Here is a 24,585-nt window from a genome sequence, read left to right as displayed (position 1 = left end):
GCGGAGGAAAGAAAAAGAAAGAAAGAGAGAAAGAAAGAAAGAGAAAAAGCTGGAACAAAGCCAGAATCTTAGGTGTCTCCAAAACATGAACATGGCAAAAAACAGAGCGGGGAATTAAAAAAAAAAAAAAAAGATAAAGTCATACTCAAGTACGTTGACCACGGCATGTCTTAACATTGATCTCGATGTTATTTAATTAATAATCAATTAATTAAAGTCTACTCTGTTATATTAGCAATCAGTCCAGCTGGCAGCCCATAAAGCCTAACAATCATCATCATCAGCATCGCCAGGCACGCATAAACGCGCACACAATCGCACACAAACTGTTGCCTAAGCGCAAGGCTAGGTAAAACAAAACAAAAAAAAAAAACAAAAACATGTAAGCTCAGACACACTAACAAACAAAGCTTCTACACTAGTGCTCAATCACACAACAACACATCTAAACCTCAGAGAGAGAGAGAGAGAGAGAGAGAGAGAGAGAGAGAGAGAGAGAGGACGAAGGCTCGTCATCCCTCCTCATCCTCGCTGAGAGACAGACCACATTCGAAGTTTAACACAAAAGGCACTTAAATCTCGCTATCGCTTTCTCTGAGATAATCAACCCCCTAAACTCCCACCCTGAAAATCCACACCACACACCACTCTCAGTTATTCCACTGGAAAAAAAAAACCTCTGCACACGATCAGTGGGTTCTGACGGGTTGGATTCTGGGCTGTATACTCGTACCAAGGTGACGGAACCGGGCCTGACAGACAGATGGACAGGTCAACGGTGAAAGGTTAGGAGTGATCAGGGGGGACAGATACTGCTTATGAAGCGACCAGACGCAGTTCTTTTAGATGTTGAATACCAGACCGGTGAATTAACAAAAAAAACAAAAAAAAAAGGACGGATTTTTATCTTTTCGTGTTACGTTTTCCGCGTCGGTCGACTTTTTTTCGTCCGGTTTCAGACGCGCTTGTTTTAAAAAAAAAAACATGCGGCGGTGGAGACGAGCGAACGGAAACCGGATCCGCCAAAAAAAACGTGAAACTGTCACAATTGCACCATTATCGTGGGGGGGGGGCGGGGGGCGACCTACGGCAAACACATCAGGTGTATGAGCTTTTAGCCTCCTCCTTCTCCAAGAGCAGTGGCATTCTTTTCCCTCCATTCTCTCTCTCTCTCTCTCTCTCTCTCTCTCTCTCTCTCTCTCTCTCTCTCTCTCTCTCTCTCTCTCTCTCTCTCTCTCTCTCTCTCTGCACCCGTGACCGTTCCCTCCTTCCAAACGCTCGTAAAAGAGCTGCACGAGACAGCAGCTTTAAAAAAAAAAAAAAATGAAACGAAACAAAACGAAACAAAACCGAACTGAGGTCGAGCGAGCTGTCAGCGGTGAAAGAGAGACACTGTAGGATGGAAGGGGGGGGGGGGGGGGGGGGGGGGGTGCTGAAAATGATGAATGGTACGTGTGATCGAGAGGGGAGGGGTGGAGGAAGAGGAGGGAGTGCTGGTGGTGGAGGATGATGTAATCGAATGAAATCAGAAAATTCAAGTTTGTAAGCACTGATGCCACTGCTCTAGGGGGTTTTGTTTTGGGCTTTTTTGTTTGTTTTTTTTTTGTTTTCAGTTTGACCAGTGGGTTTTTGTCTGTGCGTGAGTGGCCACAGCAATACAGTCATTTTTTGCCTATTTTTTTTTTTTTTCTTTTTTCTTTTTTTTAATGACTTCACACCAGTAAAACGTGTATATGTTGCAGTGTGTTCGCGTGCATGTGCATGTGTGTGTGTGTGTGTGTTGTGCATCAGAGAGAGTGTGTGTATGTCCACTTTAACTTCACAGGAAGCCAAATGGCAAATCCCAACCTCAGGTAAAGAGCAAGCTGAGATGTCATTCGTTTTGAATCACAAGAACACTGTGGACCATCGCTTAGCCTCTATCTATCTGTGTGTGAGTGTGTGTGTGTGCGTGTGTGTGTGTAAGTGTGTGTGGTGTCATGCAGTGTGGTTCCTCGTAGCGGCGGACAGCGTTACAGGGTGTGGTAGTTGCGGTCCTTTGACTTGCAGAATTTGTAGAGGAAGAAGATGACGGCTTGCAGGCCAAGTACCAGCACGATGCCTCCGATGAAGCTGGCCGCGTCGAACGTGGACGTTTTCGTGGAGCCGGAGGGTGTCGGAGTTGGAACGGTTCCGTCTAGAGGGGGTCACAAAGGTCACAGATCAAGGTCAAAAAGGTCAAGGTCATTTCTATTCACTTCGATTCATGCGTCAAGGACGAACGACGACCGTTATTTCGTGGGGAAACGGTCACACGTTGTCGCTGTATTTAGACATCATTTAAAAAGAAAAAGGGAGGAGAGTTTATTAAAAAAAAAAAAAAGACATTCTGGCCGTGTTAAGTGCGTCGTGTTTTAAAGGGGGGGGGGCAGGGGAGTGAGCCAGGGGCCAGTCTGACGCGAGGACAGAGAGAGGGGGCGGGACTTACTTGTCGTCGTCTTGGCCGTGCTGGCATGAGCTGAGGTCACAGGGGCCACGCTCGTTGGCTTTACGGAGGCTATAGCGAGACACACAGAAGTTAAGCTGTTAGAGGACTTCTGAAAAAAACAGCGGGTGATCTTCCCCCCCTGCCCTCCTTTAGTCAAAGCAGACTAAAGTCGGGGGGGGGGGGGGGGGGGGGGGGGTGTTATTCAGGTGAGGTACGAAGAGGCGTGACGGTGCGAAATGCAGAGGTTTGTTATTAGTAGGGGGTGTAATGGTACACAGAGGTCACGGTGTGGACATCACAGTTAGGTGCGAGTTTGGCACAACAGGAACAAAGCAACAAAACCCCTCCTAAAAGCGTAAGGCTGGGTTTCTTTCATTTATTCTGAACAGACAGTAGTGCAACCTACAGTTTGTTCCACCTAGTGTCCTAAAGTCCCCCCTGAGGTAGTTGGTGCAGCCTTTAGTGCATTAAAGGTGCCATAGGATAGAAATCACGATTTTCCTTGTCGTTTTGAATTCACTGAGATGAATGTGCTATGGAAACATTGTCAAAGTATGAAAACATGCATTCTCCTCTGACAGTCGAACGATCTATGTGAAGAAAACAGGCTCGTTCTGAATTCCGTGTGTTTATGACGTCACAACTGCACATCGTCAGCTACTGACTGACAGCCGGCACTGCCATCTGTTTTTCATTAAGAAATACAGTTTACTTCTTACATCAACGCATCTGTAAAAAAAAGGACACGGGGTCCTTGAAAACCTGTGTCGCAATATGTTTGCGCCACAATCATTTCCCAAATCTTAGAGAGATGAGAACAAACCAACTCTGAGGGAGCGAAATGAGAGACTCGCGCTTGTGAAATTTTGGTTCCACATTACGTTCATCGATCTTTGCACATAGACTACCGCGTAATTTCCGTATGACTGCACGCGCTGAACCGTGGCGTCCGTACCGTGATGGCTCGGGACAAACACACGTATCATTACACCTCTAGTCATCAGTGTTACGGGAAGAGGGGTCAGAATGGTAACCTGTGTTAAGAAGGCGGGGGGGGGGGGGTGTTGTGGTACATCACCAGTGTCCAGGTGTGCTGGAGTGTGGGAGTGTGTAGTGTTTGGTTTGTTTTTTTTACCTCCAGTAGGTAGGACAGTAGTGGAGTTGGCGGTGGAGTTGGCGGTGCTGTTGGCTGCAGGGGTCACGGTGGGTGGAAGTTGTGTTGGATCTGGTAGGATGAAAAAGAAAGTCAATCAAGGCCAAAATTAAAACAAATGAACCAAAACACCCCCCCCCCCAATAAACAAACAAACAAACAAACAAACAAACAAAAAACCCACGACTATCCTCCATCAACCATCACAAATGTTGTCTCCATCTACTCCCATATATCAATTCCAATCACGAATCAATACTGTGACTACAGATAAAGAACAAAAAGAAGAAGAAAAAAAAAAAACTCTTTGATAAGTTTTTACACAATCGTCTCAGGGACTCCATCTGCCTTCCACCTGCAGACAGCCACTGTGATGTGATTTACCAGGACAGTGCTGGGTAAGTTCTGGTGTTCGACAGCGTTTGTCTAGGTCCGCAGAGACCAAGCAGAAGAGGAGGGAGGAAGTCTTTTTAATGTGGTGGTGGCTGGGCCTGAAGCAGAGTCTTACCTGTACAGGTAGCATTGGTGCAGTTTGCTGAGGTCTCAGTTATGTTGAAACAGGAGGGTTTCTCAACTGAATGGTAGAGAGAGAGAGAGAGAGAGAGAGAGAGAGAGAGATATTAGAAAAACTTGATTGTATCACATTTTCAGACATTATGGCACTATAGCACATTGTAAGTTTGGAAGCCCAGAAAACAGCAGTTATTCTGTTGGGTACATTTGTCAGAGAGGAATGGAATCCTACAGAACCCAAACTGGGATTCCATGGTGTGTGTGTGTGTGAGAGAGTGTGTGAGTGTGTGTGTGTGAGAGAGAGAGAGTGTGTGTGTGAGTGTGCGTGTGTGAGAGTGTGTGTGAGAGTGTGTGTGTGTGAGAGTGTGTGTGAGAGTGTGTGTGTGTGTGTGTGTGTGAGTGAGAGTGTGTGTGTGTGTTAGAGTTTGTAGGGGTGTGAGACCGTTTAGGCTACATTCTTCCTTTGTGACAGATCTGAGTCACTGTCAGCTGGTCTCCGAGTAGAATAATTAACTTCGTTACAGATTTACAGATTTGCAGTGTCGCTGGCTGTGTGCGCGCGTGTGTCTGTGTGTGTGTGTGTGTGTGCTGTCCTGCGAGTGGAATATTTCCAGATAACAGCGCTTTCCATGCTGTCGGGCCGCAGCCCGTCGAAGAGCCCCATTTTGACTGACTCAGTCGTGTTCAGCTGACCTTGACACACACACACACTCACACCGTCCTCCTCTCTCTCTACCTGTTTGATTCTGCTCAGGACAATCCCCAATCCAAACAGCTCCGTTCACACTTTCGCTCTCTGCCCTCCGCTAACCCCGCGGCCAATAAAGGAGTTTTGCTTTCTTTCTTTCTTTCTTCTTTTTTTTTTTTAAGGGGAGAGAACCGCTGATTGTGCAGCATTTCTCACCGGCCACCCCAAGGGCTGATCTCTGTGCGTAGGGGAACATCCTCGCAGTGCCCCACAAAACAAACGGCTAGGAACAAAATGTTCACACACACACAGGCACAGACACACACACACAGACACACACACACACAGACACACACACACACGGCTTGCAGGAGGGTGCGCGGTATCACACGTGAGTGTGAGAGGCAGAGTTATGAATCAGATATTCCAATGCGTGACATCATCAATGTTCTCCTGAGATGCATGGCAGAGCTTTTTGGTGGTGGTTTTGGGATGGAGGGGTGGGGGGGGGGGGTATCTAGTCGCCCATTCGTTCCAGCCTGCGCTTAAGCAGCGAAGCAGTCAAACTGGCAAACTGTTCTTCCCATTAAACATCATCTCTCACTTACTCAGCGACTTGCGTCTTTTTTTTTTTGTACTGGGCAGAAACAAACGATACATTTACAGCAATTTACTTAAAAGGGTGAGAAGATGTCAGCTCCCAAGTTCCAGTCAGAGTAAATTGCCAACGTCTGGTTTTTAACCCTGCATGTAGGGCCACGATGGTGACAACTGCAAACTTGTGCAGTCTGAAGGCCTGACCCGGGGCCCCGGGGACTGGCGTTCTCCGTAGCTCCTGTTCCCAACGTAGCCAGCAGACATGGTTTAAGCCAGCATTGGAATGACTGGGCCCTGTCCCAAAAGTCTTGCATTGGTTCCTTTATGTTGTGTTCTCATATTCTACTAAGATGACTAAAATTCCAACTGGACTCAAGTGTGCTGAAGCAAATACCACACAAGCATCTGACGAAAGAGAGTCTTCCTCCAAACTGCTGTTTATTTTGTGAAGTGACCAGGGACAGGGAACACCAGGGCTCAGAGAGAGAGAGAGAGAGAGAGAGAGAGAGAGAGAGAGAGAGAGAGAGAGAGAGAGAGAGAGAGAGAGAGAGAGAGAGAGAGAGAGAGAGAGAGAGATTACAAGGCAGTAATAGCAGTTTAGTTTGAGCAATAATTCATCGTCCCAAGAGAGGGTGAGTAATACTCTGCTGTCAAGCCTAAAAGGCTGCATCATTGTGATGTCATTTCACATGGCCCTGTTTGGGGCGGGGGGGGGGGGGGGGGTGTTTAAAATGTGAAATTTGAGAGCACAGTCTGAATGATCCTGATTATGGTTAAACTGGACAAACTGGGTGGTGAATCACGTTTCAGGATGCTCATTCTGAACTGATCTCCCTCTCTCTCTCTCCCTCTGACTTTTTCCATATTGCTTGCTGTGGTCAGGGAGGAGCACTGGAAATCCACCCAACTATTGAACCCTTCCAGAGCCCAGTTTTTTTTTTTTTCTATCACAAACCCTCCAAGCAAAGTCAGAACACGAATCGTGTTACCCTGAACACGCATCACGTGGACAAAACACTAAAACCTGTCTGACACCCATGCCCCCCCCCCCCCCCCCCCCCCCCCCCCCCCTCCCAACCTTCCCGCATATGATTCAGAAAACAACACAGCTGACTGGAAGACAAACCTCCACTGGCAAACGGGCACATTTGCTCCACCAATCAGTGCCTGCTGCACTTTGTTCACTCCGGGTGAAGCGAACTATCAAACACAAGAGCAACACAGGTCTGAATTTCCGAAAACTGCCTTCCCTCCCACGCAATCAGAGTTTCCTTATTACCAATGTCAGTCAAAGTTTAAAGAACACACGAACTGTCCTCCCTTGATAAGCGAGTCGATCCCTTTACAATCTAACAAAGGCTACTGAGGCTCAGCACAGAGCAGAGAGACACAGATCGGCCTCATGCGGGTTTACGGGTCGCGCTGTCGACTCAGTGTAATGTGATAGCGTCGTTCCACAAGAGCCTTGGGTTTACACGCTAAAAAACATCGGGGCTTTGTGTCCTGGCCTGGCTGGGATTCAGACGCTACACCTGCCCGCTTCCCTCAGTTCCTGTAAACACCAGGACACAACACAGGACAGTGGGCGTGCGAGAGCCTCAAACAGTTACGAGAGAGAGAGAGAGAGAGAGAGAGAGAGAGAGAGAGAGACTGTGTTCCCTCAAAAAGTCATTATAAACATCTGTGGTTTTGCAGCAGTTCACTGTGCAGCCTGTGAACAGATAACTGGTTTATAAGGTTTTTTTTTTTGTTTTGTTTTTTTTTTTTTAGGGGAACTCCACTGGTCGAGGGAAATTACCGGAACCAGAGGCAAGTGCCAGTATGAAGTCGAGTGCCGCTTTCTGCAAGACTGAATTAAGCCCCTCTGCAGGTGAGGAAAAGGAAAAACCCAAAACAAAAAAAACAAAACACTAAATCGAGAACAGAAAGTACAATTTTCGATGCCGAGTATTTTGCTCATCCCTGCGAGTGTCTTTCTCATCAGCGAAGCTACCTTCGCTGACAGCTTTACGTGCCTTGGGGGGGAAAGGGGGGGGGGGACATTTATTCCGAAGTTGTCGCACAGGTCAATAATTCCGATCAGCAGGGGCGTAGAACACTCTGGGTCAATCTTCAATCCAACGCTCCTGCTTGATTTAGGGATATTCCATGCCTCTCTCTCCATTTTGTCCAAACTTCTGCAACCTCCCCCTCCTCTCTCTCTGACCCCCCCCCCCCCACCAAGACCCCTTTCCTCTTCTCTCTGCAGGAAGCTGGTCCTTTTCACTTGTTTCCTCTCCTCTTTTTGTCTTCCTGAAGACCCCTAGTGCCCTGACAAAGTTTTTGAGTCATCTCTTCTTCACACAATAAGAGTTCCAGGAAGAACACAACCGCTGTGAGCTTCTGAGGTCAACCACATACTGCGTGTGTGTGTGTGTGTGTGTGTGTGTGTGTGTGTGTGTGTGTGTGTGTATCTCTAACAAATCAATCCACAAAGTGGTTCCTAATCTGAGATTTTCCACGTACACAAAATCATTTCATAACAGGTAAACAGGTAAAACTAACAGCCACGCCTGTGTTTTCTGAGAAAAAGAAACCAGTCAGGTGTGTCCCGAAGAGGCGACCTGCGGAAGAACTAACGCTTTTGTCTTTGCAACGTTTTGTACAAACGCCTTCCGTGCGCGCCCCCCCCCCCCTTTGTTTTGACTTTAATAAAAAAAAATCCAGCGTCTTCAGAGAAAGGCACGCTGAAAAACGCCACGACGCTAAGGCCCCCAAGTCGAGGTTCGCGCAACAACAAAATCTCAAAGCTTTCACTTACAGCCTACCTGCTTCTGGACACAAGCCTCCAACTTAGCTCAGACAAAGCCAGATATTCAAACCGGAGGGATCACGTGTCAGTCTGTGGCTAAATGCATTAACCTCAACAACTGCAGCAGCACAAGAGAAATGATTTGTTCCAACCTGTGCCACTCCTCTGTAAAGAGAAGAAACCCATTGTGTGGAACTGCGGGATCAGGTGACGGTTGGACACGGCGTGACAGGGAGGTCAGAGACTGCCATGGGAAAGACTTCAGTGCAGGCAGAAGGAAAATGGTATCCCCTAACCACGCACTCACCGAGCCGTCCACCTTCAACCACGGATTTCTCAGACATTTAGGGACACCCCCCCCCCCCCCCCCCCCCCCCCCCCCCCCCCCCCCCCCCCCCGCCCCGAAATCACTGTATGTTTTCCTACAGTTAAAGGTCCGTAAAAAGCTATGAAGGAGGTGCACACTGCCCCAAGTGGCTGGAAACTTCAGCCAGAACTGAGGGTTGGCATTCATGACAAAGCACAATACCAACACACACACAAATTACACTGTATATTGTGTGTGTGTGTGTGTAAGTACTTGTATAAATGCACATATTCTGTGATCAATACAGGTGTCTCGGAGAGCGTTTAAATGGACGTGGTTCCCACGAGTCACGGCGAACAATCTGTCACTCTGTGTGAGTTGCTTGTCATTTGTTCTTTCTCATTAACGCGGCGCATACGGCTGAGACAGGATTCACCTCCTTCTCAAAGACAAATTGTCCCTTGACCAAAAAAATTCTGCTGCTACTGCTGCTGGAGGAAAAGAATTATCCAGTGCCTTACCTGATCCTGATAGGCAGTTCATCCAGCTGCAAGCTGTGTTATTATTGCATGTCTCACAAGTCTCAAGTTTGGCACAGTCATCTGGGGAAAAAAAGGCAGTAAAAAAAGTACATTAATAAACACACAACACACACGCGCATGCACATACACACAGAAACACTTTTTTTTCTCTCATATGCACACAATACAGACTCATATATACAATCACTAAGAAAGAATTACACACAGATACCCTATGGAACATGAAGTGACACACAGACATTGTACTTATGTTTCCGACAGTGTGTGGACGTGTGTGTGCGTGCGCGCGCGCGTGTTGGCGAGTGCGTGTGGAGCAGAGTAGTGTACTACAAACATATAATTGTGGAAACGGCGCGAAAAGAAGGCTGGCTTCGGACAAAGCAAAACATAAACACAAACTTAATTAATTATTCATTCAAATCATAGCAGTGCCTCAGATCAGAACCAGCTTCAGGATCTTTATTTCTGTGTATCAGTTATGCAGCGTATAAAGCTATCCAATTACCTGGACACTGCGTCAATCCGTATCGCAATAAAATGAGTCGCAATAGGTTGGGCACTGGACTTTAGTACTGACGCGTACATTAGGAGACGCGTAGTTTCTGAGTAGCAAAGCCTACCTAAGAAAGAATACCAAAAAAACACACACACACACACTTGGGAGCGTACTGCTGCGTCACAGCGACATTCAACTTCTCACAACAATTTTTCAGAATGACTCAAATGCACGGTTGAGTCAGCAACAGAAAAGCAATCGCGCGGTTTCTGAGCTAATTGATTAAAAATACAAGTTGGCTCATGAAGTTAAGTTTTATAAAGAGCCCGTGCCTTTTGGATTGTCACTTGAAACTTGACATTGATTAACGTTAATACTGTCTATACGCTTTCATATTTCAATTTAAGTGAATTGGCCATACACTCTGCATACCAGTCTGGCTACATTTATCAATCACAATGGACATCAGAGCCTGTGATTCTGCCCTTGTCTATCTCGACAAATTCACGTAACATTCTTCATGTAACACACTGTAAAAACACTAAACCCCTTAAAAACTATTACGTCAGACTGAATGTCGGTCAGGTGTCCTAGTTTTCACGCCGTGTGTTTGTGCCAATTGTTCGTCAGTGAAGTGGCTAACCAAAAAAAAAAAAAACTTGTCACACCCACGAATGAGGGAAACTGAGAGAAAGGGTCGCGGTTTATCTCTCTTGGTTAGCCCACCATGTGATCTTCGTCTCAAAAATAGAGCTCCATAACGCAGTATGTTCAAACCTGACAGCGGGCTCAAATCCAAACATGCTTGGCCGTATTATATTACATAACGGGAGCCAAGTGGACAACAATCCAAATACTGTTTCGACACCAAAATCTAACCAATGAAGTAGCACTGACAAAAACAAATAATACGTCGTTTCACGGACGACCATAACTTTCGCATGTTGTTGTACTGACTAACTTTTGTTTGCCAGCTACATAGACAGAAAGCTAGATAGGACCGCTAACATTAGCTAGTGTGGGTTGCTACGTCTGAGTCAGTGCCTTTAGCGAAAAATCAGGACCAAATAAGTTGGCTAAACTAGTATGTCACTAATAGTCGAGCGGTAACGGAAGCGTGACGCTAGACATTAGTTGTGCAGTTAAACTTTGGGGAGTGCATAGCGACTGATATTTTATGAACGATACAGGTTCACTGTCAATATAAAACTGAATGTCAACGTCAGCTAAGGTTGCTATCAACCTATTCAATCTTGGCTCGCACATGAAGTTAGCATAGCAAGCCCTCTGGCGTTTAGTTAGCTCACGCGAGACAAACTAATAAAACCAGAAGCTTGGCGCATATTACCTAAACTTACCGTTTTCTTGAGCTGTCGCTCTTCCCAAAACTGTAAGAACTAATGCCACGAAGAGAACCCTCCAGAACATTTTACCGAACCTTCTGTGTTTTAACAAGAAGACAAGAGATGACTTTGGCTGATCAGAGAGCGAGTCAGTGCTGTGAGATTTCTCGAGACGCTGACTTGGTGTATTTCCTGCTTTTTCGGATCACGTGGTACATCCTCGCCATGCCACGTGTTTGCTTTAAAAATCGCTTCTTTCTTTAAAGGGGTGTTAATGCTATATAATATTCGCACATCTCAGCAGAGACGAATAAGACGGTGGGAGATATCGAGGCTTTTACCATATAAAACGTCCTTTGGTTTGGTTTGGCACCTAAGTCGATGTGACAGAATACGACGTTTTGGTCAATTTTTAAAATTCATGTTCTGTGGTTGTCTGCACTGTTTGTGTTTTATCGTGTGTGTTTTCACATGATCCCTATCAGCTTTGCCTCCTGGATCTTTACATTCACACACACACACACACAGAATCAATGGAAACGTACAGTTGTGTAAAATGTACTCCCTTGTCCATAGTTCTGGGTAACCTTATAGCCACTAATACTCTTTCTAGTCTTTTCAGAAGTACTTATATATATATAGTTGCCCACTGATTTGATATGGATCAATATCAGCACCCTCTAAGTTAAATGAATACTTGAATTTTCTGTGAACTGATTAATATTTAGTAATAACTTTTCAATTAAACGTTTGTTGCACACAGCTTAGAAATATAGGTCATTACATCATGTACCTTGTGTCCAGGCTTTGGCTCCCTGCTATAGCTTGTGAGATCAATCACTACACGCTTTTAAAGTGGACTGTATTCATGTATATGAAAGTAAAATATGCATTATTTAGTGTGTGTCAATTCTTTATTATTGTTTACTAAACAATGATGCTGATTCATAATTAAAAATTGCATCAGTTTCAAATGAGCATACATCGATGAGAGTGTCAGTAACTGACAAACCTTTAAAGGTGAGTCAAAAAAGGGAAGAAAAAAAAAAAACCCAAGCCAGCTACCAAAGTACTACTAAACCTAACTCTGAATTCTACTGTTTCCCTCTGCCCCTTAAAGAAAACTTTGGTCATTCCAGGAAATCCTGTGTGTATAAGAGGGGTAGTGGTGACCCCCAGCTCAAGGTCACAGACTCCGAAAACTTGTCCCTGTGGTTGAGAATGTGGTGTCTTCCTTTTTTTTTTTTGCAAGCTCTTCTCTGCCACCCTTTGGTTGGTTGGCATCTGGTTCTGTCATGATGGGATCTTCAGTGGGCATTTTGGGGTTTTCTAGGTCACGAACACATTGGCGGGACACAGTAAACAGTGTTTTCACGGACCATTACTGATAGAAAAAGTGAAAAGCGGAATCATTAATCTGATATGACGGCAGACGACATGAAGGATGTGTCGTTATCATTTTCTTTTCCTGTTGCTCCTCTCTGCGGTGCTGCCGCTTTGTAGCAATATCCTGGCAGGTGTTCGCCGTGCGACTGTTGATGGCAATATCATGATATTTCATCATATCGTCTTTACACAAATGTGAACATACGGATATTTTATTGCCGTTACATAAAGGAGAGGAAGAAAGCCTGATAACTGGAGCTGTGTGGTATGAATGTGTCACTTCATTGACATTATCTTCCAATGTGTGTCACTTCATTAACATCATTTTCCAAAGTACAGTATGGTCACCTCAGGTACTCCAAGTCATTGTTTTTTACCTGGTAGATCAGAGGATCCACTTCCGGGGCAATTTTGAAGTTCCCTGACATACATTATACACTGCAACCGAAACACATGTACATTCTTTGCAAACACACACATGCGAGGGACTTATTTTGAGTGCATTCAGACGACTCTACGTATAGAGTATATATGTACATGCAGAGAGAGCTGTGTTGAGATCCCTGGAGGTCCAGCATCACAGTAACACCAATGAATTCCAACTCAGCTAAAACCTTTGGCTGCTGCATTTTTATAATTACAATGCCGATATGCTTTATCATATAAAAACGTATCCAAAAGTTGTTTATATATATATATATATATATATATATATATATATATATATAAACATCACAATGGGTATAATGATGGGTGTGTGTATGGCCATTAGTTCTTCTCCTCTGAAACAGCATTTCTGCGCAGTCTCACTCCGTTTCTTCCACACAGAGAGCAGAGAGCCCGGGCAGGTCCCATGTGGCCACTGGGTAGGATAGCAGATGTGACCTGACCCTCTCCCTGTGTGACTCTGTCCAGTATGGTGTGCAAAATATCCACAACTGCCTTTTTTGCCAGAAAACTCACTGATAAATGAAGTTATAGCAACAGTTTTAGCCAAGGGTTTTTCATATTATGCATTTACTAGAACGCTATACCATTTTGAGGCCAAATCATAATGAGTTTTGATTCTGACTGGTAATAACATTTTAACAACGTTAAAACAACGTGTGGCGTGTTCAGGTTTTCAGGTCTTCTCAGACGTCAGGAACCTAAACAGCCAGAGGGACAACTCTTACATATGGCGCACTGAAAGTGCCAAAATAAATAAACAAAAACTTAAATAAAAGATTACAACCGTAAAAGAATAAATATACACCACATGTGTACACACACACACACACACACACACACACACACACAAATGACTGGATATATGAATGAATGAATACGTCAACTAATACACGTAGAAAAAGAGTCAGAATTTTAGTATGAATTTTAGTCTTTCATACTCTTAGAGGTATTATACAGATATGATTCCATAAGGCATGTGTGCATCTATTCCTAAACCACTGGATTAGAGTAAGGTGTCAAAGTAAGGCTTACAGCGTTACTTGAACAGCTGAGAAGAATGACCTCATGAAGAATAAACACTACCAGGACATCAAGGTATGCGTCAGGCAAATTAATGGGCATCAGATGTTACCTTGGTTTCAAAACTTCACCTAACTCAAACAAGCTTCATTGTCACAGAGGGTAGGGAGCAGCAAATTACAGTGTGAACTGTGAAGAATACTGATGCCTGATTCGTTTCACACAAGCTGAGTGCAGATCTCTAAGGGAGTTTGGAGATGCAAACAAAGCATAAATTCTCAGATGAATATCAGTGGAAACAGTGACATGAAGCCAAAATTGTCCAATAGGAATGTTCCTATTGGACAGTCTTGAGTTTGTGCTTCATCATTAACTGGTTAAACGAGAAACCATGCTTTGTAGTGTACACCCAGTTGTTTCTCTACATTCATTATTAATTTACATGCACCCCAACTGAACACACACACATACACACACCACACACACACACACAAACACAAATCACTGTGAAACTATTGACCGACATAGTTACACACTAATCGAGAAATCATTTATGCCCAAATTCATCCCCGGTGTGCTGGCTTACGGGTGGGCTATTGTTGAAGCTCAGTTATTAATTCACTCATTAGAGGAATCAATTGTCCCGACAGACGCCGCGGCTGCTTCTCTAGGCTTTAATTAGAAGCTGAGGGAAAGATTAGCCCCAGTACCTGGATACACACTAGTCCTCCAGGGATGACTTTGGACTCCCCTGATTAATGGCACGCTCCTTGCTTTATTTTTGGTAGGATAGCATATTAATCATGTGTGTGTGTGTGTGTGTGTGTGTGTGTGTGTAGCATGCATGTCTCCATGGATACCGATCCCCACATACTGTCGCGGCACTGACTGCTCTGTTAACCTGCAGCGCGTGAGTTTTATAGTACAGGTCCTTACGTGCTAACGCTTCACGTTAAAACAGCACTGACAGCGGCTGTATTGGCTTTCCACTGCGTCTCACTTTGGTTTTTTTTTTGACGTTCATATACCTCCCAAGCTCTCCGGGTCGGATAGCTCACGGAGGGAGTAGGATTTTGTTCAGTTTTGTTTGCCAAGCGTTAGTCTTAGAGGCCACGCCATTTGACCTCACCGCCACACTGGAAACGGCCGTCACGTGATCTTCAGCACACACACAGGCGGAATTCTCTCCTCCGAAGTCTTGAGGACTGAAGTTCCTCAGAATAACTCTGGTAACGACAAGGAGCTGGGTTCTTGTCTCCTCTGTCCTTGACTCCAGGATTTCATTCGAAAAGAACTTAACTCCTACTGTAACCGCACCAGCCGTGGTTAAGTGTTTTTTTTTTCTTTTTTATTTCTTACTTCTTAATTAATTACAGTCTACACGTCCCCTTTTTGTCCTACTGTCAAGGAGTTCCTAACCCTTCTAAATTCTGATCTAACGTGCTGACATTTGCTTTAAAAAGCATTTTCAAGCGTTTGCTGTTCCGGGGTCATACCTGAACTGGGATCTTCAGGGCAAGAATCGAAGACCAAACTCACAAAAATGTTTAAGTGGCACAGCACCATTCTACCGAAACTACGTGGAGATACATGTAGTTCAGCAATATCTACTGTTTTCCCCCCATCCAATTTGGAACGGCCAGTTGCCCTAAACAACAGTCATTTCAGGAGGGTGATTAGTTTGTGACTACCACTGGGAGCCTTTGGGAAACAGAAAAAAAGTCGTCTTTTGAGTCAAGATCTCACCATAAAAAAATATCTAACCAAAGGGATATGGTGACGAAGACAGACTGGCATTTCCTCTCCCTAATTCTTTTTGTACGATTCTGTATAGTAAGACTATTCCTACATCATTTGAGCGACTTCACATATAGGAGTTAAGTAAGTAGTTTTACGGTGGGGGGGGGGGGGGGGGGGGGGGAGGGGGGGTCCTCCGAGATGAACCCGTCGCTCGTGGATGAGCACCGCACGCCAATCCCCTAAAGAATTCCAGAGTCCGGCACGGACCGTGTCCCTCAAAGTAGCTGTCACTGTTAGTTTAGCTCAGTAGCACAATCGCACCCTGGAGCCAGTAGCAGTGTCAAGCCGGCTCTTCTCCATCCAGTTTATTTGTGGTTTTCAGCGTCTGATTTGACTCACGACTCGACCCTATCATCCGCCATGCGTGCGGGCCACGCTCGGAGGATAGCGTCACGTCTGTCTCAGGCTCGTGCGTGGGCAGCGCGAGTGGGCAAGTTCTCGCTCGTGGTGCTCGCGTTTGCCCAAAAATAAACCTTCATAACTGACATCTGCAGTGACGCGACTAAATTGAGCATGAAACCTTCTGAAATGTTTATAATTGTTTAGATTAAGCTGAGTAAATGATGTTCTTAATTCATGTTTTTCATGTTATCAAGAATATAAATTGGGTGTTAGTTCATCGGTTTACTATAGTTTTCCAACTTTTCTGAATGACGCAACAATTTTATCAGTATACCTTAAACGAATTAGGACCACGAGAGGGCGGCATTGATTAATGTTGGACGTTATTCGGGAGACTGATTTCACTCTTAAGGACAGGTGACTTGAATGTTTGTTTCGGTTCACGAACGTATAGGAGATTCATTAGTAATTACAGGTGGCGAGTGAGTATTTAGAATATGAATAAAATAAAGGGAAGACGGTGGTACAACATGGCAACATTTCCATACAGATCAGTGCGGTGGCTAAGCAGCCTAAACTTGACAGTTGATGTGCTAGCCAACTCTAAAACGGTAGAAAATTACGTAGTACTGTCAAAAGCAAATACGTCATAAACTTGTGTGTCTTTGGAAGCATGAGCCGTGGCTTCAGTGTTCACTCTTCGGGGACTACATCCTTGTTGACTGTCCGAGAGCTTATGGGCACGATAACGTGCCAAACAGTCTGTCTGAAACAGATAGCATAGCCTATTTAATGGCAGAGGAGTAAAACATACCGGGGTTAATACAGGAAAAGACACACGGCAAGAAAGTGATGTGTATGTTTGTAAGGTGACTTCAGTGTGTGCAGGTGTATTATTTCCGCCACTGACTGACAGTGCTTCGAATAACATCATCCCTAGCTGTGTAGACGTGCTTCGATTCACAACGACTGTAGTTCTGTGTGCTGAAATAGTACAACCCCAAACAGTACATGAAAACATTAGTATGTATCCAAATATGTATTAAAGTAAGTAGTTTACAGAAGACGGCTCTGTTCCTGACAGTCAAATAGCCTATAGCACAGGACTTTTGCTGTGACGTTAAAAACCTCTGCCGACAGATGGCAGTATATAGTCATCTTTAAAGCGCGTGATGAGCGAGGGCTTGCAAATTGTTACGGAACCTCAACAAATGTGCATCGACGACTAGAACTTCGACCAGAGGGAGGGTACTTAATTCGATGCCGTATGCTTCAGTGTAGTTAGCGTAAATATAACTGTTTTTGATTAGAGCCAAATTATTGTTGCTATTTGGAATTTTTTATAAAATTGTTAAATATTACCTTCAATTTTAACTGTTATTTTAAGTTACACAGTTGTCTTTTGATTCTCTATTTGTTTTTTCAATTGCGATTTAATTTATTGTAGTGTAGTCACACATCCATACCAGAAACACACTCGGAAAATGAATCAATAATTTTCCCCCTAATGAAAAGAGGAACCTATTCTACATTTAACAGGACTTGGGCGTTTGAGAGAAATTTCAGCCGTAAGCGCTCTGTTGCATGAGATTCATTCGAGTCGACCGACTCGACACTGCGCGTCAGTATGTTGAACTGAGGGATGTATATATCCTTTCTTTGATCTGTCGTTCCCAAGGTCACGCTTCTTTGTGCCACCAATAAGCGCAATGGTCTTCTTGGCGCGGATCATTTAGTTCTGGATCTATCTATATAACATAATGTAACGCTTGCTGACACCCATAGCTAATCTAGGACAGTGTGTGTGTGAGTGTGTGTGTGTACGCTGGCGCGTCTGTGTGTGTAAGGGAGAAAGAGGGAGGAATGAGAGAGAGACTTTTCATCCTAGTGCATACGTCTGCTTGTCAAAGACTGCGATGTATTTTTCCATGGTGCACTAGAGCCCGGAAGTACCATTCCATTCTACCTCTTCTGCCTCTCTCTCAGGTTCACATACCGCTGTCCGCTCAGAACGTCTCCACACGAAGCGCAAAGCGAAACTTTTTAGTGACGTCAATGTCTCCTTAATTCAATTTCGCCAGCTATCGCTCACTCACTATCATTTTCCTCAGTTGATGACCCCTCATTAGTCGTTTATTCGGATTTAAAATGACCAGAACACATTCATGCATTATTATTACTATTATTATTATTATTATTATTATTATTATATGAAATGCATTTATTTGCACTTATGGTTGTGTAAACCAGATTAATGCACCTTTACCTATGTATGTGAACAGAAAACCCCTGAATGGCATTGAGGACATGGGCGGTAACCTTCAACTGTTATGTTCAGTCAAAACGTTTTACTGTGTAGCTCTTTCTCACAAAGTTCTTTGCTTCTGGACAGAAAACATTACCATTACCCGTCAACATCGCGCCCCTTCTGAGCACGGGAGCTGGCATTAATCATCTGAAATTTAGAAAGGCAGATAGTATGAGTCATTATGGACCATATGGATGACGTTGAAATCCGTTACGTTTCGAATAGTTTAACCATCTCGAGGTGGTTGGTGTGGTAGAGGTACATGTGGAATGTTGCGTCTAACAGGTTTGAATTCAGGTGCATAAACGCGGGTCGCTGATACGCGCTCATCTATGGCCTGTCTTGGTGGCCATGTGGTCTACGTTTCTGAATGAATCCCCTGACTCACTGTATTGGGATTGTTTTAAATCGATGCGGACCCGTCCGCACACTGGCTTGTTGTGGGTCCCAGTGCAACCCTACAGTGGTGCCGCTTGGCCTGAAAATTTCGACTGCCTCTCGTCCGAGGAAACATTCTTACCGGCAGAGAGTCTGTGATTTCTCACGTAATATCGTGACCGGACTGTGTCATGCGAGCTAGTCAACAACCGACAAAAAAGGAACGAGGGGGGGAAAAAAAGGAGGAGCGAGAGCACGCGTTCTTCAAAGAACGAGCAAGAGAGAGAGAGGGAGAGAGAGAGAGAGAGAGAGAGAGAGAGAGAGTGCTTGAGCAGAACCAAACTCAAGTATCACAATCAAGCTTGGGTTGCCGTAGCAGACGAAGGAGCCAAGCGATGTCTGACTGATTCAGGTACGAAATTCCTCTGCATGCAGCCCGTGTATTTGATCGAGAACAGACAGGGTTGAATGTGATGGATGTGTCTGAGAGGCGCTTCATCATCATTGTTACTATGCAATCTTGTAATTTGTCTGAGTGGAGTCGATTAAGGCGCTGATGTTTGTCAATGCTTTTGAATGGACTCGATAGGGCAGCCGATACTTGATTTCATAGGGCACGGTTGTTCGCAAGAGGTAAAGCAACCCTCATTTTATAGTTGTTTACATATATTTGCATTAACATTTCTTCTCTCAACAGCTGACATGTCCTTGTGTGTGGGTTTTTTGTTTGATTGTTTTAGCTCGGGGTAAATCTTTGTTCTTCACTTTGCATCCTCAACAGAACCCACATTTTATTCAGTTACAGTTTTTCTTTTTAAAAAATGTGCTCGCGAACAGAAAGTACTCCCTTACTGTGAACAACGGCACTTTGAAGTGTCCCTACAACAGCAAATACTGATCGCCGAGTGCCATTCATCTGGATGACAAAGCTTACAGCGCAGCCAATGTATTTACCCCCAAAGGCGCGTATCAGTATCCTAAGGTAGAGAGGAACGGGTGCTGTCCACAGTGCTGAAACGGCTTTTAGGCGAACTGGGTTGAGAAATGTGTCGCGGTCGCGGCTGTGTTTTAGCTGAGGGCAAACAGACGATCAACAGCAATGTCCCAACAGCAATGTCTGTGCGTCTGACAGTTTTGAAGTAGATGATGAAATACAGTCACGAGTGTCTTCGCACTCAATCACTCCGCACACAATGTACTGGTGTCAGCGCAGACGAGTCAAATGATCCAGATTCCAAAGGGAAGATCTGAAACTCTTTTTGAGGAATACAAATTTAGCTTAATATACCACATTTTAGGGTCAAACTATACTGAGAACAAGGTTAAAACTATGATTAATTTAATTGTGTTGTAGATTTTGTCATATTTTTGCCTGCTCTGTGTATTGTTTTGTTATTTTGCTGCATCTAATAGCTTTTTTTGTTGTTGTTGTTTTTATCACTTGACAGGTCTTTGCGGACGTATTTTTTATTGTCCCCTTTGTGTATCATGGCTGCTTTGTTAAATCTCAATCCGCTGGGAGACGACCAACAACGCTCATAGTCTCAGCTGGCACGAGCGACGTGCAAGGCTATGCCCGCTCAGCTGGCATCACTCACGCGACGTGGAACATGGCACGCTTGAAGATGCATCGGCGCTCGTGCGGAACTACTTGCCTGTTGTTCTCCTGTCTGTTTCTCTCGACCCTGCTCTCCCGAGCGCTCAGCAGCATCTACGAGCGATCCGCGGTTCCGCGGGCCTCGCCCCGGTTGGTCGCCCGCATGGACGGCGACGTGATCATCGGCGCGCTCTTCTCCGTGCACCATCAGCCCTCCGCCGAACGGGTCGCCGAGCGGAAGTGCGGCGACGTCCGGGAGCAGTACGGCATCCAGCGTGTGGAGGCGATGTTCTACACGCTGGATCGCATCAACTCCGACCCCAACCTGCTGCCAAACATCAGCCTGGGCTGCGAAATCCGAGACTCCTGCTGGCACTCGTCCGTGGCTTTGGAACAGAGCATCGAATTCATCAGGGATTCTCTCATATCCATCCGGGAAGACAAAGACGGGGCCAAGTGGTGCATCGACGGGACCCCCTCCAGCCAGCCGCCCCCCACCAAGAAACCCATCGCGGGCGTCATCGGCCCGGGTTCCAGCTCCGTGGCCATCCAGGTTCAGAACCTCCTTCAGCTGTTTAACATTCCTCAGATCGCCTATTCGGCCACCAGCATAGACCTGAGCGACAAAACCCTCTTCAAGTACTTCTTGCGGGTCGTGCCGTCCGACACGCTTCAAGCACGGGCCATGCTGGACATCGTCAAACGTTACAACTGGACTTACGTCTCTGCCGTTCACACGGAGGGTAAGTCTCTCAGACGAAAGTTCCGACGCGTTGGTTTTAAGAGTCGTTCGTTGTCGAGCTGAGCCGGGTTCGTTGTGTACGGAAGAGCCGCCCGTGGGATCTCGGAAGGCCCGCCTTATGGTCTTAGAAGTACGTTGAGGTGCGTGAAGGTTTGATTGATTGTACTAAGGGAGGCGGCTGTGGAAACGCGCAACAATGGTTTCACGTCTGTTTTAGAATCACAAAACCCGGTGGTTCCAACCACAGACCCTGAGGGCGGATGATCTTCAAAGAGAGCGCATCAGATGTAGACTTTCGAAATCAGATATGGCCAATAAAAATGCTTAATAGATAACTCAGGGTCTTAGAACAAGGTGTTCTGACAGAGAGATCTAACGTTTCGTTTGGCTCTCTCCAGAGAGACCATTCATTTGTTTGTTTTTATCTTTCCTTTAAACGATTGCTTACAAAGGTCTCCAGGCCGGTTTCCAAGATGATAGGACGACCTAGACCTGGACCAGGGTTTCAAGTCTGGACTGAGGCGGGCTTTGAGTTAAAAAATCTACGTTCGGACTATCTGCTAGGCTCAGTCTTTAATTGGGAAAACAACTCTGTTTTTATATAGAAAAGAGAGAAAGAAAAAAAAGAAAAAGCGCTCAGCCAAGCTACTGTTTACAGCCCAAACCCCCCCTCCCCCCCATAAAAACAATGGGTACAATTATATTACATTCAATCAGAAAATAATTGATCAGCACAGCTCTCGGCACGTCTATGAATGTTTAATTCAATGCTAATTCTATTCCATTTGATGAGAACAAGTGGACTCTCTCCCCTTTCGGCATTTGCATATCTAAGCATGCTTCAATTAATCAATCAGATTTTCCATATTTAATGAAGGGACTAATGTGCTCTTCCTTCTATCTCCATCTTCTCTGTCTACCCACATGTCTCTCTCTCTCTCTCTCTCTCTCTCTCTCTCTCTCCTCTCTTTTCTTTCTGTCTCGGCCTGTCTTTTCCCTCTTGTGTGCTCTTTTTCCTATTAGCATGGCTTTAACTTAATTCCATCTGTAACCTCTCATGCTGATGCACTTGAGAATTTCCATAATTCAGGTCTACAACAGATAAATTGGCTGGGTTTTTTTTTTTTTTTCATCATCCTCATTGGGGAAACCAGAAGAGTTCTCTTTTTTCCATTATTTATTACAAATCATGTCAAGTTAGTCAAGGATAAAAAAATGAGAATGAGACTCCATTGTGTGTGCGCGTGTGCGTGTGTGTGTGTGTGTGAGTGTGTGTTTATGCGTAGGTGTGTGTGTGTGTGGGTGCGTGAGAAAATGGTTGACAGACTGGTGCATTTAGGGAGCAGATGGGAGACAGATTATGGATTCAAACCTAAAAGTGCAGGTGAGAGTCCTGGGGGGAGAAAAAAAAGAATTTGCACAACAACTAGGGGGCGCAATAGGTCTGAGAAAAAGAAAAAAAAAAAAAACCAGACTGTACACTTTTTTTGGGGGGGGTGTATTTTTGTGTTTGGATGAGTTTTGGTGATATACATCAGACCTATACATGAGTCACGCCATCATTGGTTGAAAGCAGAGTTACTATCTGTGACATCACAGCCAATGACTGCAGCAGCAGCCTCTACTTCAGAAATATCATCTGTGCATCATTCGGTATCAACTCAGTAGCATTCAGTATCATTTGGTATCAGCAGTTCCAGAGAAGAGAAGTGTGCTGACACCTGTCTGATGCACAGCCATATTTCTCAGTATCTAACGTCAGTGTCGCTACTCGCAGACCTGACATTGGAAATAGGAACAATCGGGATTTTTAAAAGGGACAGCAGCTTGGAATGTGGAACTGAGTGCTCGCCTATTCTTAGCATTTTTACGGAATACCGCACACTTCAGGAAAGAGTCTGCTTAAAACATAGTATCTACCGGTTTTCCAGTCAGAGAGGTTCCGAAGTTCATCCTGATTCTCAGTAAGCTGCGGTGGTGGTGAAGAGGTTGTGTCTGGTGTGAGCAGCTTTAGGGATCAAGTAGCTTTCCAGTATACTGTACACAAGCACCTCTATTTCTCATCTCTCAGTGTTTGCTTTAATGTTTTTAGAAAAACATGATTACTGAGAGTGGCATATTTCACACACACACACACACATGCACACAAAATTCTCAGCTTTTTATCTTGAGTCCAATATCTGGGAATGTTTTTTAGCCACAACTCCCGAACATCCAATAGTTTTTTTGTTTGTTTGTTTGTTTGTTTTTTTGCAGCTTTCCTATTGGATAGTCTCTTTCAACTTCCAGTTCAAGTTATCTGGCTAACTGAGGTTTCCAGCTTCCTAAAACCTTGAACACCCCCCCCCCCCCCCCCCACACACACACACACACACACCCAGCTGAGCTCCTTGATGGCATTTGATGATTCTTTTTAGAGTCTCATCCATCTGTTTTTTATTCCATTTACCTCATCCTCGATCGCTCTTATTGGCAGTCAGCCTCTCTCCCCCTCTATCTGTTTAACTCTGTCTGTCCAACTCTCTCAGTGTCCCTGCCTGATAGATAAATCTCTGTCCTCTCTCTGACTGGTGTGCCCTGTGCCCTCAACTTGAAGAAGACAAAACGAAGTCCCAGTACGAAGAAAGGGTGGAGTTTTTTTTTTCTCCTCCTTCTTCTTTTTGGCAAATCCCTGATTCTCCTCATTAAAGCCGACGTTGTTTTATCACCGTCTCATTTCCATGGTAACGTCCGCCCAAAACCTTCTCATGCCCTTTAAGTAATCTGTGTCTCTGCTCACCTTTAATAGTTCTCGACAATCCTCTTCGTTTTCTCCTCGTCCTCCCTCTGATTGGCTGAGAAGCTAGGAAGGGGGGGGGGGGGATGTCACGTTACCTTGACACACGTAAAAAAAAAAAAAAAATCATTATTTTGTTCGTTGGAAGCTCCTGGGTTCTGAGGACTCAAATCTATTTCCTTCACTCTCCCTTTCATTTATCCTCTTTTTGTCTTTTACTTTAGTTTTTTTTTTCTTTGTTTTTCTCCTCACATTCCCGAAAATCTCTCCTTCGTTGGCCTCATGCGTTTTTTGGGGGGGGGTTTTTCTCGGCACTCACCTGGAGTCCGCTGAGAATAACTGTCGTCTCCTGAGGTATTCCCAGTGTTGTGCACCAGAACATCTAAACGGATTAATAAACCAAATCAGGCACATAAAATAAAAATATTAACATCATATCTGACATTTCTCTGGTGTATAAATGATCCTAGTTACCGTAACTACAGGCAAAAAGTAAGTAAGTAAATAAATAAATACAAAGTAAAACACAGAGCAAAGCAAACATCTAATCTCCTTAGTGACCCATATAAACGGTAGAAAAATACATATCGTCCCTGATAAATCTTTCCATTTTCTCTCCTTGCCTTGTCTGTTCTCCTCTCACATTGGTTACACACTGTGAAGCATAGTGGAGAAAATTCTGCATTTGGGCTGGTCAATAACGTAGTAATGAAGATAGATCCATCTGCATTCACAGCTGGGTTGCCTGGTCTGAGAGAAAACATATGCCCAGATATTCCCAGAGAAGACAAGGCTTTCTAGGGCCTTTTTTCAGTATAGTTCGTTATTGGAGACTTCATTTCCTGTTATCAAATGCTTCTCATTATGGGTGACGTTGGGGAGTCTCAAT

The 24,585-nt window shown here is 44.7% G+C and overlaps 2 protein-coding genes across 3 annotated transcripts in view; one reads left to right on the top strand and one right to left on the bottom strand.

The window, feature by feature from the left end:
- Nucleotides 1-1,411: 1,411 nt before the first annotated feature.
- On the bottom strand, nt 1,412-11,057 carry cd164 (CD164 molecule, sialomucin). Of its 2 annotated transcripts, XM_030770584.1 has the most exons (6): nt 10,913-11,057; nt 9,038-9,118; nt 4,129-4,194; nt 3,603-3,692; nt 2,468-2,536; nt 1,412-2,176 (listed from the first exon to the last, which is right to left on the bottom strand). In XM_030770584.1, exons 1-6 carry the CDS (start codon nt 10,980-10,982, stop codon nt 2,013-2,015), a joined length of 540 nt encoding a protein of 179 aa, XP_030626444.1. In that variant the 5' UTR covers nt 10,983-11,057; the 3' UTR covers nt 1,412-2,012. The 2 variants fall into 2 exon arrangements, with proteins under 2 accessions (XP_030626444.1, XP_030626445.1); XM_030770585.1 differs by lacking the exon at nt 2,468-2,536.
- Nucleotides 11,058-20,191: 9,134 nt separating this feature from the next.
- grm1a (glutamate receptor, metabotropic 1a) overlaps nt 20,192-24,585 on the top strand; it is a 28,288-nt gene continuing 23,894 nt past the window's right edge. The window contains exon 1 of the mRNA XM_030770838.1: nt 20,192-20,921. Coding sequence (XP_030626698.1) covers nt 20,192-20,921 — 730 coding nt within the window. The remainder of the gene's footprint in view (nt 20,922-24,585) is intronic.

This window comes from Chanos chanos, chromosome 4 (genome assembly GCF_902362185.1).
Source record: "Chanos chanos chromosome 4, fChaCha1.1, whole genome shotgun sequence".
NCBI lineage: Eukaryota > Metazoa > Chordata > Actinopteri > Gonorynchiformes > Chanidae > Chanos > Chanos chanos.
Note: the sequence above shows the minus strand (reverse complement) of the source record. Positions and strands in the feature narration are given on the sequence as shown.

Excerpts from the sequence above, each read along its gene's own strand:
- cd164 (XM_030770584.1), bottom strand. The coding sequence starts at position 10,982 with ATGTTCTGGAGGGTTCTCTTCGTGGCATTAGTTCTTACAGTTTTGGGA. Across the intron at positions 4,195-9,037 it reads GAACTGCCTATCAGGATCAG|TTGAGAAACCCTCCTGTTTC; the intron begins GTAAGGCACTGG and ends TCTACCATTCAG. Across the intron at positions 2,537-3,602 it reads TACTGTCCTACCTACTGGAG|CCTCCGTAAAGCCAACGAGC; the intron begins GTAAAAAAAACA and ends GTCTCGCTATAG.